Source organism: Sciurus carolinensis, chromosome 18 (genome assembly GCF_902686445.1).
Source record: "Sciurus carolinensis chromosome 18, mSciCar1.2, whole genome shotgun sequence".
NCBI classification, from domain to species: domain Eukaryota; kingdom Metazoa; phylum Chordata; class Mammalia; order Rodentia; family Sciuridae; genus Sciurus; species Sciurus carolinensis.
Window position 1 is genome coordinate 41,313,984 of NC_062230.1, and position 16,103 is coordinate 41,330,086.

The 16,103-nt window shown below is 51.9% G+C and overlaps 1 protein-coding gene across 3 annotated transcripts in view; it reads left to right on the forward strand.

The window, feature by feature from the left end:
• Positions 1-670: 670 nt before the first annotated feature.
• The window catches only part of Axin1 (axin 1), a 35,360-nt gene continuing 19,927 nt past the window's right edge, over positions 671-16,103 (forward strand). For 2 of the 3 annotated variants that reach the window (XM_047533905.1, XM_047533906.1), the window contains exons 1-2: positions 671-1,044; positions 5,410-6,365. In XM_047533905.1, the coding sequence (XP_047389861.1) occupies positions 5,491-6,365 (875 nt within the window). In that variant the 5' untranslated portion in view covers positions 671-1,044; positions 5,410-5,490. The remainder of the gene's footprint in view (positions 1,045-5,409; positions 6,366-16,103) is intronic. The other variant, XM_047533904.1, reaches the window with a different exon arrangement.

A 16,103-nucleotide genomic window follows, 5' to 3' on the forward strand; every position in this document is an offset into this window, starting at 1 on the left:
AGCTCTTGGTAGATTTTACCTCCTGTCCAAGTGGCAGTCAGCATTTTTTGTGTGCCCTAGTCCTAAGTCCACCGTCTGAGGGTCCTAGACAGTTGGGGGGCAGTGGGTATAAATAAAGGGGAAAAAAGGGGGCTGGACGGTCACAAGGAGCTCAGATCCTGATCAGCCCCGCCCTGACCACGACAGCCCAACCCCCGCGACATCTGCTTCCGTAAGCGTCCGCATGCCTTGGGCGGGCGGTGATGGTTCCTGTTAGGAGCCTCCTGTCCAGGGCCGGTCAGGCAGGCACCCATCCATCTTCCAGTTCTTCCGGCTCCGGTCCGCTCGTCGAGGGGACGGGACACCGGGGGCCGCCTTCGATGGTGTGAGTGGCAGAAAAGCGCTGCTACCCGGCGCTCACTGCGGCGCTCACATCCGGGCGGGTCTTCCGCTCAGTGCACCCGCCTAGGACTCCCGGCTGGCGGCAGCCCTCGGGACCCTCCCAGACGCACTGCGGCAGCCGGGGGTCGGCAGTCCGACAGGTCAGGGCCAAGGCCCGCCTCCACCTCCGCGTCCGCTCCGCGTCCGCGCCCCCGGCCCGCGGCCCCGCCCATTTCCCGCCCGGTCCGCGGCCCCGCCCATTCCCGCCCCGACTCGCGGCCCCGCCCCGCCAGAAGCCCCGCCCCCGCGCTTCCGGGCGGCGCCGGCGGGGGCGCTGGGCCTGGGCTTCGGTGCTCTGGGCTCCGGCTCTGGCTCCGGGAAGCGATCGCGGCCGCCGCCGCCGCCGCCGCCGCCGCTACCGCCGCAGGAGCCCGCCGGAGTCGGGCCGGAGCCGCGTCCCTGCGGAGCAGGCCGGTGAGAGCGGGCGGCCGGGCCTCGGCGGCGCCCGTGGCCTGCCCGTGCCCGCCTCCAGGCCTCCGGCTGCCGAGCCGCCGCCGCGGCGATGGGGGCCTACGCGGGCCGCGCCCCCGCCGGGGCCCGCCCGCCGCGCAGCCGCTGAGCGCATGGGCCGCGCCGCACCGGGAGCAGGGCCCGGGGCCGCGCCGCCACAGCCACCGCGCGCCGGTGAGTTGCGCGGGGCCGGCGGGCGCGCTCCTGCGGCGGGAGGGCCTGCCTCCCGCGCCGCCGGTGTAGGCCGCGCTAGGCCGGCGGGCGCGGACCCGGAAGAGGGGCCCGCGGCGTGCGCGCGGGAGGCGTGCAGGGGCGGGGAGTGTGCGGGGAGGCGACCAGGTGTGCGGGCCGTGGGGGCCCCCGGGGCGTGTGGAGCGGGGAGTGCGGGGAGGTGCGCAGGTGTGGGGGCGCGGGACGTGCGGGGCTGGGACTGTGCCGGGCAGAGTGCGTTCCGGGAGGCGTGCAGGAGTGCAGGCTGAGCAGCCCGGAGGATGTGCGGAGTCCCGGGTGTTTCGGGAGACGTGCACAAGTGCAGGGCGTCGGGGCACAGAGTGTGCGGGGCAAGAAGTGTGCGGAGAGGCTTTCAGGAGTGCGGACTACGCAGCCCCGAGGGTGTGCGGGACGTGGAGCGTGAAGGGAGGCTTGCGGAATGTTGGCTGTGCGGATTGTGGGGGGGTTGGGGCTGGGACTGTGTGGGGAAGCGTGCAGGAGCGTGGACTGTGCAGGCCCAGGGTGGGCGGGGCGGGGAGTGTGTTGGGAAGCTCTCAGAAGTGAACTCTGCGGCCCGAGGGGGGGGGGCAGTGTGCGACTGAGTGTGCGAAGAGGACTGCCTGGTGTGCTAGGAAGGGCCTTGACCTTGGGTTGTGTCAGCAGGGAAGGGGGTTGATCTAACAGGTGGACATGTGGTTGACAGTGCGGGATGCCTCCTGTGGACCCTGGGCCTGGTTCATGTTTAGGGTGAATGAGGTGCCCAGTAGCTACTGAGGCCAGGCTTTGGGTGGTCCTCCCCTCGCCCTGTCTCCTCCCTCATCCCTCATAAGTGGGAGTAGTATGCGACCACCATAGGAGGGCCAGTGGGTATAGCCAGTGGCTTGGCTTGTTTGAGAAACCAGTTGCTGTGGCATCCATACCCTTTCAGGTTTTGGTAGCCAAAACACAGATCTTTCTCTTGGGGTTAAGTCTTAGATTCTGTCCTCATCACAAAATTTGAATTCAGACCTTCTCCCTGCCCACCCTGCCATGCATGAAACTAGAACTGCACACTTCAACCGACATGAAGACAGTAAGGAAACCAAACACATCAATCCTCTGGAGACTTTTTCAGCCCATCTTCAAGAGGGATTTTCATTGTGCTGTGAACCCTTCTTTTTGCTCATATGCATATTACCTGGATCCACAATCCCTGTTTTAGAGAACACATGCAGCCTAACTCTTGTCTGCCACAGATAGCCAGCACTAGCTGGTTTCAGTTTTAGGAATTTCCATTCAGGAACAAGTGTGGGAAAGCACATAAAACATGGTGTTGTTATGTTTTGTTTTCTACTGGGGGTTGAATCCAGGGGCGCTTACCACTGAGCCACATCCCCAGCCCTTTTTATTTTTTATTTTGAGATAGGGTTTCAATAAGTTGCTCAGGGCCTTGCTAAATTGCTGAGGCTGACCTCAAACTTGCGATCCTCCTGCCTCAGACTCCTGAGCCTCTGGAATTACAGGCGTGCACTACTGCACCTGGTAACACTGTTTTTGTTTGATTTGCAGTATGTGTTTACTTGTCTTAGATTTCTTGTTTCAGAGAAGCTGAGTGAACTTTCTGGGCTGCATTGGTCATTCAGAATTCAGGTGATGAGGGAAGTGTAACATGGGAAAGAGTAGCCCTGACCTACAAGAGTGTCACCATTAGACAGTTACTTTCACACTCCTCATAAATCTAAGTATGGAAGTTATGTTTGAGTGAAATAAATACAAACACTAGTCTGTAGCATCAAGCTTGCTGCCATGGTACTCAGGGATGTGTGTGTGCCTCAGTGTTGCCCAAGGAAATTTTGAATTTTAAATATTGTATCAGACTTATAGTTCCCTTTATGGAATCACTTTATTGATGGTGGTTACAGGCTGTGGGCCAGATTTGGTGCTTGTGGGCATCGTCTCGCCTGAATTAATGTAGCTGTCTGATGTGTGGTATGTAAGTGTGTGTGCCCTAAATGCTAGGTATGCTTCCCCTGGGGAGCTTGGAGATTTGGGGGATTGGCTTGTTTCCACATCAGTGATATGTGGAGGTGTTGGTGTCCTTCCAGGGACATCAAAGGTCTCCTGTCAGTTGATAACCAAAGAGACGTGTTATAAGATAAATTTCCTCTAGACTCTGAAAAGCAGTTTAAAATAATTAGGAGGACTGGGTTTACACAGTAAAATGTGAGTTTTGAAGGGCAGCTGCAGTTCTGTAATCAAGGACTATGTCTTGAATTTGCTGCTTATTGCGCAAGAATAGCTCAGCATGTGAAAAGAGCTTGTGTCTGGCATCTGGGACAAGCATCTTTCTCCTCAGTGCCAGTGAATTGAATATCCATAGGTACCCTTGGTTTTGAGACTGTTAAAGTGCTGAGGGTCCGCTGCATTCACTCACAGGGAGGCCTGAGCACTTTGGAGAGAGCAACAGTAGCCAACCTCACATTCCAACACACTGCCCAACTGCTGTTCAGATCCTGGTAACAGCTCTTTCTCAAGGCTAATGGGCTGCCTGTTGTGCATCTGAAAGGTTGGTCAGGGATGTAGGCCCTCTTTCCTCTGGTGGCGTCCTGGACAAGAGGAAGCTAGACATCTGAGATGATGTGGGGCTGCAGACATCCAAGGTGCTCCCTCCAACATGGTGGGACTCAGAGAAAGTGACTGTAGTTAAAAGGAGGGGGTTCTGTGAACCGCACAGGATCTTTCTTTTTTTTTTCTTTAAACTATTTTTTTGGTAGTTGTAGATGGACAGAATGCCTTTATTTGTTTATTTTTACGTGGTGCCGAGGATTGAACCCAGTGCCTCACACGTGCTAGGCAAGCGCTCTGCCACTGAGCCACATCCCAGCGCAGCACAGGATCTTGGCCTGAAGGAACAAACAGGCTGCCCTGCGGAGGCTGAGATGGCAGCCTCCCTAAGAAGTCTGTAGCTATGATGACAGTGGCACATGCTGGCGACCCTCCCTTCAGATGTGTGATACTCATCCCTCTGACTTTCAGCAGTGGTTGGCAGATGAGAGTGTGCAGTGTGGGAATGTACGTGTGTTGGTAGATCTCATGGAGGCCAAGACCCAGCAGCGTGCAGTGGCAGCCAGGGAGAGGCCGACTTTGTGCGCTCTGGCTTGCTCAGTGCTCCAGATGTTTGATCTGATGGTGGACAGTCCCCTCTCCAGCCTGCTCGTGGGCTCCAGATCTTGCTTGAGGGGGTCTCCTACATGCCTTCCACCTTCCTGTTGCAGCAGTAGCAATAAAAACCAGTTTGTGTGAACACTGTTTTCTTTTTCTCAACAACTGGGGATAGAACCAGGGGCCTTCTACTACTGAGCTACACTCCCAACCCTTTTATTTTTAACTTTGAGACTGGAGGCTGGATTTCTCTAAATTGCCCTGACTGGCCTTGAACTTTTAGTCCTCCTGCCTCAACCTCCTGAATAACCTCTAAGAGGATGTGTGGTTGGTTTTCAGCTTAGGGAGCTAAATCATAGGAGCTGTATGCTTCCTTAGCTAAAAACCTGTATTTGAATTTAATTTGTTCTCTACTTTCTCTGTCCCTTAATGTCCCCACCTACCATTTGCTATCAGAATATTTCCTCATAAGACAGGTGCTCACAGTCAAGTGTAACTCTCTGCATTTCTAAGATTGCCAGCATTGAAGCCTTCTGAATGTCTATGTACTGTGTCCTTGGACTGCCAGTCTCACAGTGTTGAAAGCAGCCTGAGGCCACCTGCTCTTTGAGGTGTATGTGTAGAGTAGCAGGGACACCTGGCTGGGTGCTTGCATCTGTTGCAAGGCATATCAAATATGAAGTGATGCAGTAACAGAAAACAACAGAGGCTGTGAGACTCAGAAGACACCCCACCTGCTGTAGGGTCTGCAGCGTGCCTTTCCCAGTTCTGCGAGTCGCCTGGGCAGGTGGAGTGATTATCTTTGTGTGTGAGGGACCAGTAAGCCCTTGGCACCAGTGGTCAGGGATGGGAGCATCTTTACTTTCTCTAACCCTCCTGGTCATTCAGCTCTTAAGCCACAGTGGCTGGCTGCAGACTACTGGTCTCACGCAAGGACACTTTATAGGAGAAGTATCCTCTGTGTTCTGGACATCCACTTACTATGAGAGGACTTCCTGGAGTTGTAAGTTCTCAAAAGTTGTATGATGTAGAGCATACTGTGTGGCTGTATATCTCTGCTGGAAATGGAACTGGCTTTCTGCTTTGAGTGAGAGTGGGAGGGCAGCACCGTAGTTTCGTCTCAGAGAACCTTTGGTAGTGTCCCGAGGGCCACCTTCCTAACCCTTGTCCTCTTGATGGTTTCAACAGGACAGATTGCCTCCCCTGGGAGCCGTAAGTACTGATGTATTAGGGTGCAGCGCTCGTTGTTCATTGACGCAGAGTCCCAGAATGAGTGTCCAGGAGCAGGGTTTCCCCTTGGACCTTGGAGCAAGTTTCACTGAAGATGCCCCCCGACCCCCAGTGCCTGGTGAGGAGGGAGAACTGGTGTCCACAGACCCAAGGCCCGTCAGCCACAGTTTCTGCTCTGGGAAAGGTATCGGCATTAAAGGCGAGACCTCGACAGCTACCCCGAGGCGCTCAGATCTGGATCTGGGGTATGAGCCTGAGGGCAGTGCCTCTCCTACCCCGCCTTACTTGCGGTGGGCGGAGTCGTTGCATTCCTTGCTGGACGACCAGGATGGGATCAGCCTGTTCAGGACTTTCCTGAAGCAGGAGGGCTGTGCTGACCTGCTGGACTTCTGGTTTGCCTGCAGTGGCTTCAGGAAACTTGAGCCCTGCAACTCAAATGAGGAGAAGAGGTTGAAGCTGGCAAGAGCCATCTACCGAAAGTATATCCTGGATAGCAGTGGCATCGTGTCCAGGCAAACCAAACCAGCCACCAAGAGTTTCATCAAGGACTGTGTCATGAAGCAGCAGATAGACCCTGCCATGTTCGACCAGGCCCAGACAGAGATCCAGTCCACCATGGAGGAGAACACTTACCCGTCCTTTCTGAAGTCTGACATTTACTTGGAATACACGAGGACAGGCTCGGAGAGCCCAAAGGTCTGCAGTGACCAGAGCTCGGGGTCAGGGACAGGGAAGGGCATATCTGGATATCTGCCCACTTTGAATGAAGATGAGGAGTGGAAATGTGACCAGGATGCGGAAGAGGATGATGGCAGAGATGGCGCCCCCCCCAGCAGGCTCACTCAGAAGCTGCTCCTGGAGACAGCCACCCCGAGGGCCTCAAGTAGACGGTACAGCGAGGGCAGAGAGCTCAGGTGAGTCACCAGCTGTCTGTTTTCTGTGCTCACCTCTGAGACCTGCAGAAGGAACAAGGGAAGGGTGTTGGTGACGGGATCTTTTAGCCCAAGCTGAGTGTACAGCTGCCACTCTGGTCTTGTCAGGGTTTGATTCCCTATTTGTTGTGTCTGTGATGTTGAGAATACTTTCATTGAGAACAGACTGCGTGGCTTGGTGAATCATTAGGAACATGGGAGTTCTCATAAGTCATAATGACATTGGAACTTGATTCTGGAGCAGGTAGACTCATGTCCTCCTGCACAGAAGTGGCTTTACCTGGAAACACAACTCTGGGCTTGGTAAGGGAGGAGTACACATTCAAGTACATCGATGCATGGAGAGTTCCAGTAGCTTTTTTATAGCGATCCTGTAGGGTTCTTCCTGGAGACAGACCTGGTGGGGAAGTTTCTGTGTGGGGAGTTGTCAGAGTACTGGGAAGCTTGTGGGACTTGTGCTTGGAGTTGAGGATTGGTCCCTTTAGCTTGCTAACTATGTGTGGGTGTTGTGGGTCAGTGCCAGCAGCCCAGGTGTTTTGTCTGGTGGTCCTCACCAGTTGTGCATGTAGGTGCACATGCAGCTTGGAGGGAGCTGCAAAACTCTCAGGAAGTCTCTACAGCTTTGAAACTGCTTCTTCACTCTTTCCCTGCAGTTCCTCTATAGTTATGGGAGACTCATTTGGCTTGCAGGTTGGCTTCTGTTGCATGTTTTAGCAGAGCACTTGCATTTCCTGCTCCTTTCCCCAGAGCTGGTGCCTGGGGGACTCTGAAGGTCTGGAATCCATTGGCTGCTAACATGAGCATGAGGCTGAGAGTCTGTCGCCAGGTGCTGTGGCTCTGGTGCAGCTGCTGAACACCAAGACCAGCTCTTCAAGCTTGCTGCCTTGAAGAGATTGGCCTTGAGCTAGTCTGCATAGGACTCACCCTTTTGAGGGTTAAGTGAATTGGATCCTTTAGTTAAGTGTGGTCAACATGGATTGAGTAATGGTTTTCTTTTTTTTTTTTTTTTTTTTTGTACTGGGAATTAAACCCAGGAGCTCTTTTTATATCTATATTTTAGTTGGCAATGGACCTTTATTTTATTTATTTATTTATTTATTTATTTATTTACGGTGCTGAGAATCGAACCAAGTCCCTTGCACATGCTCATCAAGTGCTCTGCCCCTAAGCCACAAACCCAGGAGCTTTTAACCACTAAGTGACATCCCAACCCTTTTTATCTTTTTATTTATTCATCTATCTATTTATTTATTTATTTCTTGGTGCTGGGGATTGAACTCAGGGACCCTCAACCACTGAGCCATATCTCCAGCCCTTTTTTTATATTTTATTTAGAGATTTCTTACTGAGTTGCTTAGTGTTTTCACTTTTGCTGAGACTGGCTTTGAACTTGCAATGCTTGTGCCTCTGCCTCCCGAGCTGCTGGGATTACAGGCCGGCCACCATGTCCAGCTGATTTTTTAAATTTTGAAACAGGGTCTTACTAAGTTGCTGAAACTGGCTTTGAACTTGTGATCATCCCGTCTCAGCCTCCCCAGCACTGAGATTACAAGCATGGTCACTACTCCTGGCTATTTGACTAATCATTTTGTTCCTTTTGCTTATTGTTGTCAGCCAAATGCTGCTATTATTATTATTAATATTATTACAGTGCTGGGTACTGAACCTAGGACCTCATGCATGCTAGGTAAGCACTCTATACTGATTTATACCATTACTAAATGCTTTTATTTAGCAAGTTTTTTTTAGGACAGAATATGCTATAAAAATACCTTGTTAAGCTCAACTTAGTAGCGCACACCTGTAATCCCAGCTGCCTCAGAGGGCTGGAGAGGCAGCTCAGTGGTAGAGCAGAACCAAAAAAAAAAAAGGAAAGAAAAGAAAAGAAAAACAAATCCTGTTAAGGCTGGTGTAACTAACAGGTTCTGAAACCTAACCTAAAAGATTATAATATACTAGAAACCTTGTCAAGATGACACTAAATTTGAGGATTTGAGTACTGGGCTGCAGGAAAAATATTGAACCCAAGGTGCTTAACTTGAGCCACAATGCCATCTCCCTTTTAAAAGTAGTTTATTTAGAGATAGGGTCTCCCTAAGTTTCGTAGGGCCTCACTAAGTTGCTGAGGCTGGCTTCAAACTTGGAATCCTGCCTCCGCCTCTCTAGCTGCTGGGATTACAGGCATGTACCACCACACCCGGCTTTTTTATTTATTTATTTATTTATTTATTTATTTATTTATTTTTAATTTATTTATGCTGGAGATTGAACTCAGGGCCTTGTGCATGTGAGGCAAGCACTCTACCAACGGAGCTATATCCCCAGCCCCTTATTTTTTTATTTTGAGACAGGGTCTGTCTAAATTGCTTAGGCTGGCCTTGAATTTAGGATCCTCCTGCATCAGTCTCCCAAGTTGCTGGGATCACAGGTGTGGCCACTTGCACCCAGCTTAATTCTGATTTCTAATTTTAAAAACACCAACGCCCACCCCTCCTGGGCCAGCCAGTCTGCCCACTCTTCAGTTTTTGGTCACAGCAGCAGTTCTGCTGTTTCTCTCTTTGGTTTGTCCTGTTTGTAAGGCAAGTGTTGACTGACATGAGTAGACCATGTGGCTACTTCTGCTGGGTGGTGTTTATCCTTGAGGGCCGTAGCACGCTCACTTGCCCTCATGGAGCTTTTGGTAGCAGAAGGGCCTGGAGTTTAGGAGTCCCTTCTACCATGGCTCTCTCCCACCCAAGACTGCCTGTGGTACAGTGTTGTAGTTTGAAGTTCTCTGATGTTGGGATCATTGTTTACTAGCACTGAGGTGTTTTTGTCTGTTTTTGTTCTTTTTGCAGTGCTGGATTTCTAACCCAGGTCTTGGAGCATGCTAGGCAAGTCCTTGGCCACTGAGCATACCCTGTCCCCTGCTCATGTTGATTTTCATTTGTAGGCACTCAGCTTGTCCCCCAGGCTATAGTCAGAAGTCAGGAGTGGGGAGTGTGACACCTGGGCTTAGACATTGAAGGGATTGGCCGACTGCAGCCCCCTCCTTCATGCTCCACTGGCCCTACCTTCCTGATGGCCAGCATTGCTTTGCTTGCTCCCTTGTGTTGGAGGTGGCTACGCAGTGAACTCAGGCTCTGGGTCCCCTTGTTTACAGGTGCTACCACAGCATTAAAGAAAGGCCCTGCGTTTGTCAGTCAGGGGACACTGGTGCCTCTGTGTCCTATGGGCTCTACGTTCTAAGGGCCTGAGACTGAGCTATTGGCTTCAACTACATAGGGCCATCCTGGAAGGAAAGTGGGGTGCCCTCAGATAGTATGGCTGCTCCCCAGTTGGGTGAGGATGATTCCCCAAGGGAAGGTTGAGGCTGAGAGGGAAGAGGAGAGTGGGTGCTTGCTGGCTAGGTGAGCAGCGACCACCCACCAGGAAGGAGGCCTGGAGCTCAGTCTCACTTTTTCATCAGCTGCAGAGTTGAATTGTGTGGAGGGATGTGTCAAGAGGGCCCTCTAGGACAGCTCAACACCAGAGGGCTTAGCACTGCCTTTGCTCTGTTCCTGTAGTGTGGGCTGCTCTGCTTGTGTGCCTGTTGGTGACATCCACTCTGCTGCTTCTGTCCTCATTTGTCTGAGTATGCCAGGTGGTTTTCATTTAGGTGACTGGAGGAAATTCAGATGAGTTTTCTACTTAGCTCTCCATCAAAACCAAGAAAACAGGATACTTTTGGCCTCCTTCTGCATTTGACCTACCCTCCTGTGGCTGTCTGGGGAGCCCCTGAGCCCCAATGTCATGGAACTTCTCACTGGTTCCCTCCTTTGCCTCTTTGCCAAGACTTCTCCAGTTTTTATTACCTATTGAATGTGAACTTTGAACATATCATGGGTTGGTGCAGATCCACTGTTTCAGCTGGTGTGAACCAGCAGCTTTTGGCTGCTTACTGAATGATTGGCAGTTGGGCCTGGGGACTGCAACACACTAGCTGGCCCGCTTGGGTTTCACTCCCCTTGGAAGGCTGGCTTGACAAAGAGGTGTCCAGGGCAGGCTTGGAGCCACCTGGCTGCTGGTGTGGACTCTGGTGGCAGAGGTTCTTGGCATTTCAGTTTGCTGCCCTGACGTTCCTGCCAGCTGAGTAGACCCTGAGGGCAGGATCTCCCTGGATATCTTCTTTCTTTTTTTTTAGTACTGTGGATTGAACCCAGGGCCTCTCACATGCTAGGTAATCACTCTACCCCTGAGCTACATCTCCAACCCTTTTTAAAATTTTATTTTGAGACAGGTTCTTGCTGAGTTGACCAGGCTGACCTGGAACTTGTGTTCCTCCTGCCTCAGCCTCCCAAGTAGCCAGGATTACAGGTGTGTGCCACTGTGCCCAACTTCCCTGGATATTTTCTGTGTCTTCCTAGGACTAGACCACTTCCATTCATGGGTGGTTTCTATGACCATAGCCAGAACTGGACCATGGATGCCATTCAGAGCAGGAGCAACATGGCGGCTTGGCTGAGTTCCTGGCACGAAGTGCCTGACCACTCAGAAGACAAGAGTTTCCTTTCAGGTCCAAGACCAGCACTGCTCTCTAGGCCCCTCAGAGTTTGCCTGAATGACTGTGGGATCTGCCTGTTAGTTTATTGACTTTCTGGTAATGACTTAAAAGGTCAAGAGAAGAAATTGTGAAAAGAGGAAGTGCCCAAAGTTTATACAGAGCTTCATTTGGAAGATGGACCCTGGCTTCTGAGTTGAGGGAGTGAAGTGCTCTGGCAAAGGGCGCCTGGCTGCAGAAGAGAATGTAGTCTGCTGTTCCCTAACCTGAAGACACAGGACAGACTGATTTGACCTCTGGCCCCTTCTCCTCAGGGTCATTTGTGACAAAAGTCAGCTCATCTGTGAAGTCTAACCTCTGACCTCCCTGCAGCCCTCTACCTTCTGCTGTAGGCCTTGGGGCAGGAAGCTGAGAGGAGAGCATGGCCCTGCTGCCATCCCTGGCATCTTTCAGATGTGTGGTTGGTCCAATGGATGAACTTCATCCCTGGGTAGGCAAACCCAGAATGGTACCGGCGCTACTTCCAGAGAGAACCTTTATATGCCACTGTGGTGCTCTGGACCAGAGTTGGTGGCACCTCCCTTGCCTTGGCGGCTGGACAGCCCACAGGCCTTCTAGGACCAGGCCCCTGGCCAACACAGTGTGGCCAGGAGGTCTGTGACCTGCAAGGGGTGCATTGGTGTGGCTTTCCCAGTCTCCCTTGGGATTCATACTTCCTGTTTGATCCACATCCAAAAAGAAGATGTTTTTTGTTTGTGAAAATCCAAAGGAAACTTTATAATTATTCCTGAACTTAGTGACTGGAAGAGCCATGTTTTCTGCCAGAACTTCCTATGTGCTTGGAGAATTTGAGGCTCAGTGGTTGCATTTAGGGCCCACTTGACTTCTGTGGGGTCCTCCTGCTATGGTGTGACTCTGGAGAAGTTCCTATACCTCTCTGTATTTTTCTGTGAAATGGGGATAATGAAGGAAGGACCTGCCAATTGAGGGTGCCATGGGGGTGCCTTGAGGTAGTGCCTGGACTCCTGAACCTGCACCCGCAGCTGCTCATGGGCTTGAGCTCTGAGTCGCACTCTCAGCATCTTCTGGACGCAGACAATGTTGGACACTGAAATTCACATCTGGGTTACAGATGGTTACAAGCGTGTTGGTGAATATACATTCAAATTGTAGTAACCAGACTTGCTTAGGATGAGGTATATCGATTCCCCACCCTAGCTTGTTCCTCTTTTAAACTCTCTAAGCTCGGAAGTGGAACCACTTTCATCAAATCGGCCCAAAACATCTCGATTCTTGCCTCACTTGCCCTCATTCAGGTCAGCAGCAGGCCCTGGTGATTGCTATCAAAAGCACTGTCTCCTCCTGCCTCCTACCATCTCCAACTGGATTGCTGTAGGATGCTCCCAGTGAGTCTTCCCTGAAGCCTCAGAGGGATCTTTCATAGATGCTGTCCCTTCTTCCAGAGCCTTCCATGCAGCAGGAATGAAACCGGAGGTCCTTGGGACACGAGTATGCCCTGATGGCCCACCGTCCTGCTCACATTCATGCACGTCCTTCGTGGGCAGTACTCTAAAAGTTTGTTTTCTCTGCTACAGTCAGTCTGATAGAAGTGCATGACCAGCATTCTGACTGAAGAAGTCTGGAATGGAGAGGCCCAAAGAGCTTGTGTCAGTTGTAGTCTTGAGCTGCAGAGGGGTCATCTCTGCTTTGGTGTGTTTCTGAACAGGGAGCATGCACTTCCATCCCTGGTTCTAAATGTTTCCTTTTAATATAATCTTAGATTTATTTTATTTTTATTTTATTTTAGTTGTAGATGGACACAATACCTTTATTTTATTTATTTATGTGATGCTGAGCATCGAATCCAGTGCCTCATGCATGTAAGACAAGTGCTTTACCACTGAGCTATAACCCCAACCCCTTAGATCTTTTAAAAATTAACCTTAATTTTTATCGGAAAACATGGAGATAAAGAAAAAATAACCCTAAAGGGTTGATAGCTGCATTTATGTGTCCCTAGCCCCTGCCTTTCCAAGGAGGCCACTTCTCCTTGTGTCTCACCCTGTGGTATTAGTCTTGTCTGTAATATCATAACAAAACAACAGACATTGATTGATTGAGTCCTCAGTCAGAATGGAATTTGAAATCAGAGAATGGGAGGTATCCTCCTGAGGCCTCTCCCCTGGGCTGTGTGCTTTGCAGGCGTTTACTCCCTGGGGCTCACAGGCTTTGGTCCTTACCCCATAGGCAGCCCCCTGAGGGGGCTTTTGCACATTAACTGGGTGCAGGCGGTTCCTGGCAGAGTCCTATGCTTGCGTTGCTGTTTTTGGGTTCTTCTGGTGTTTTCTTTGTCTTTTTCTTTTTTTGTATCACTGGGTATTGCACCTAGGAGTATTCTGTCACTGAGCTATACCCTCAGCCCTTTTGGTTTTATTTTTTATTTTGAGATAGAGTCTTGCTAAGTTACCCACGTTGACTTGGAACTTGGAATCCTCCTGCTTAGGCCACCCCAGTTTCCAGGATTACAGGTGTGGCCACCACACCTGGCAGATTGTGATATTTTAAATGATTTGGTGTTGCTTTTGCATAGGGTAGCGTCGTCTTGGTTTCTGTCTCCCTGGCTGAAGATGGGATCTGTGATGCTCTTGGTTGCCTGCCTTCGGTAGACCTGAAGATCTGTGTTGTGCTTCTCAGGAGTACCAGCGGTTGGGCTCCATGGACTTGCTGTTCTTCTGACACCAGAGCCTTGAATTTGGTTAAGCATTTGAATCATTTTACTGTGACCCTCAACCTTCACTTCTGTGTCCTCCTTCCAACCAGAGTGTGGGATGCGGGGCCAGGGACAGTATGGTTGCCAGTTTGTGTCCAGGGCTCTCACTGTATGTGGGACCTTCACTCTGGGGCTGGGTGTGCTGTTCACTAGGATGGTCAGAGCCCTGTCAAGCAGTGGCATTGCCTCTCCCAATCTGCAACCTGTAGGTGATGGTGATAGAAACAAGGCCAAGGTTCTCCCAGGTGGCTCCCTGGGCAAATGTGAGTGCCACCCCAGTCTACTGTACCTGCATTCTGCATTCTGTGAAGCACATACTATCCCTGACCCACTATGTGATTTTGACCATAAAGGGCCTTCGATGGGTAATTCAGAGTGAGTGGGTGGAGTGTCAGAGGTGTAAGAAGAAATAAAACCCCTGAAGCGGTGCTGACCTCCTCTGCACAGGTGACAGGAAGCTCCCACCCTCGCTGCCTAGTGACTCATTCTCTCAGCCTTTTGTGGCTTCCCATCACATCCCGTTCCATGGAGGTGTCCCAGGGCAGGCTGGCTGTCCAGCCTTACTTCATCTGGGCCTGTCGCTGGAGGCTGTGACCTGGGGGTACAGATGGGAATGCTGGAAACCTTGAGCCCTCAGGGGTAGAGGCTAGACTCTATCTTGTGTGGAAAAGTAAAACAAAAACATGTTTATAGCTGACATTAGTCCACTTTTGATCGCAGTTTTGAGTATCCTCCTTTTTGACCTTTAGGTGCAGAGGTGAGCTATGTGTTATGTGAAGAATAGTTTTCCATGTGACTGTGGCCACTGCTGCTAAAAATCAGAAGCAGGGTGGAGCACAATGGCATACACCTAGAGACCCGGGAGGCTGAACAGGAAGGTTGCAAGTTTGAGACTAGCCTCAGCAATTTAGCAAGACCCCGTCTCAGAAAGGACTGGGGATGTCATTTAGTGGTAGAGCACCCCTGGATTCAATCCCCAGTACCAAAAAAAAAGCAAGCAAGCAGATCTTACCTGCCGTTGAGTGTCTGCATTGGACAAGGCTAATTTGCAGCGAGGAAACATGCACCTGGCCCTTCTAGCACTGCTGTCTGTCTGTGCCTTCCAGTGGAAAAGCAGTTGCCTTATTGGGAACTAGCCCCTGCTCTCCCTCCCAGGCCCTGGACTGGCAGCCCTCAGGCTGTGGGCAGCACAGACTCGCAGGCAGACATGCGCTGAGGACCCGCAGTGTCTTGCCTCTGGCTAGGGTGATGCCTCCTTGCCCCACTGTTGCCCATGAGGGTGGTAGAGAAGACCCAGACTTGCATCTAGACCCACACTCAGTTGGCAGGACTGAGTGAAGGTGAGGGTGGCGAGGGGCACTGGCTTTTGCTTGGCTCTTGTGAGGATGGACTGTGCCAGTTATACAGTGCTGTGCAGTGTGGGCTGTGACTGGGAGACTGGGGTGCCACCCCACACGTGCTGTCTGCTGACGGAGGCCTGTGAAGGACTCAGCAGAGTGTCACGAGGAGCCAAACCACGAGGGGAGCTCCTGAGTGACAGTGCAGCATTCTAGAGCGTGCAGGCTAGCTGCTCGTGACAGCAGGACAGAGGATGGCTGGGGCGACGAACAGGTGCAGGAAGAGTGAGGCACAGGCCTCCTGGCAGTGGCCATCAGCGTGCTGTCCCTTGTGTGTCTGTGGCTCAGGAACTCCAGCTTCACAAGCAGTGTTCTTGTGTTCCTGAAGGCTGGGAGGACCCAGGGGTGTGTTCTTGTCTCAGTGGGGTCCCTGGTGCTGGGCTGGGAAGGAGGGTTCTGTGCCCATCTCTGTGGCATGCACCTCTCCTGCTGACTGTGCCTCTGCAGGGTGGGATGCAGAGTGCCTCTACTTCTGCAGCTCGGCCAGGATGCTTTTCCTCTCCTGGGATTCATTAGAACTTGTGCTGCCCACAGTGCTCTTGGGGCATTTGGCAGCTCAGGAGCCAGTGTGTGCTTCCTGTCTGCAACTGTGCCGTGGACACCTTCCACTCAGGAGGGCTTTGTTTTCAGACTCTGTTGCTCTTCTGTCCCCGGGAATTCTGGCAGGGGAAGGTTAACAAGCCAGCCTGTAGGTTTCTTGTCAGAACCTGGGCCACACTGGGACCCCAGACCCCATCAGGTAGCCACCTCCTGAGTGCTCCTGAGTGGCTTCTTTGGAGGGCTCAGGAAGGACTAGTAGGGAAAGCCACCAAGCAGAAGGAAGCTTCCACTCTAGGGTCAGAGCCTGCACAAGTGGCCTGCTGAGCCGTGGTGTGATCAGTAAGCACTCAGAGGACACTGGGCTAGAATGTCCCGCAGGGAGGCCGCTGCTTGGGGCAGGTAGCCCCGGGCGGGTTGGTTGCAGCTCCCTGTGGGCCCATTCCCTGCTCCTGGCTCTTGCTCTGTGTGCTGTTTGGTTTCTTGTGGCAGTTTGT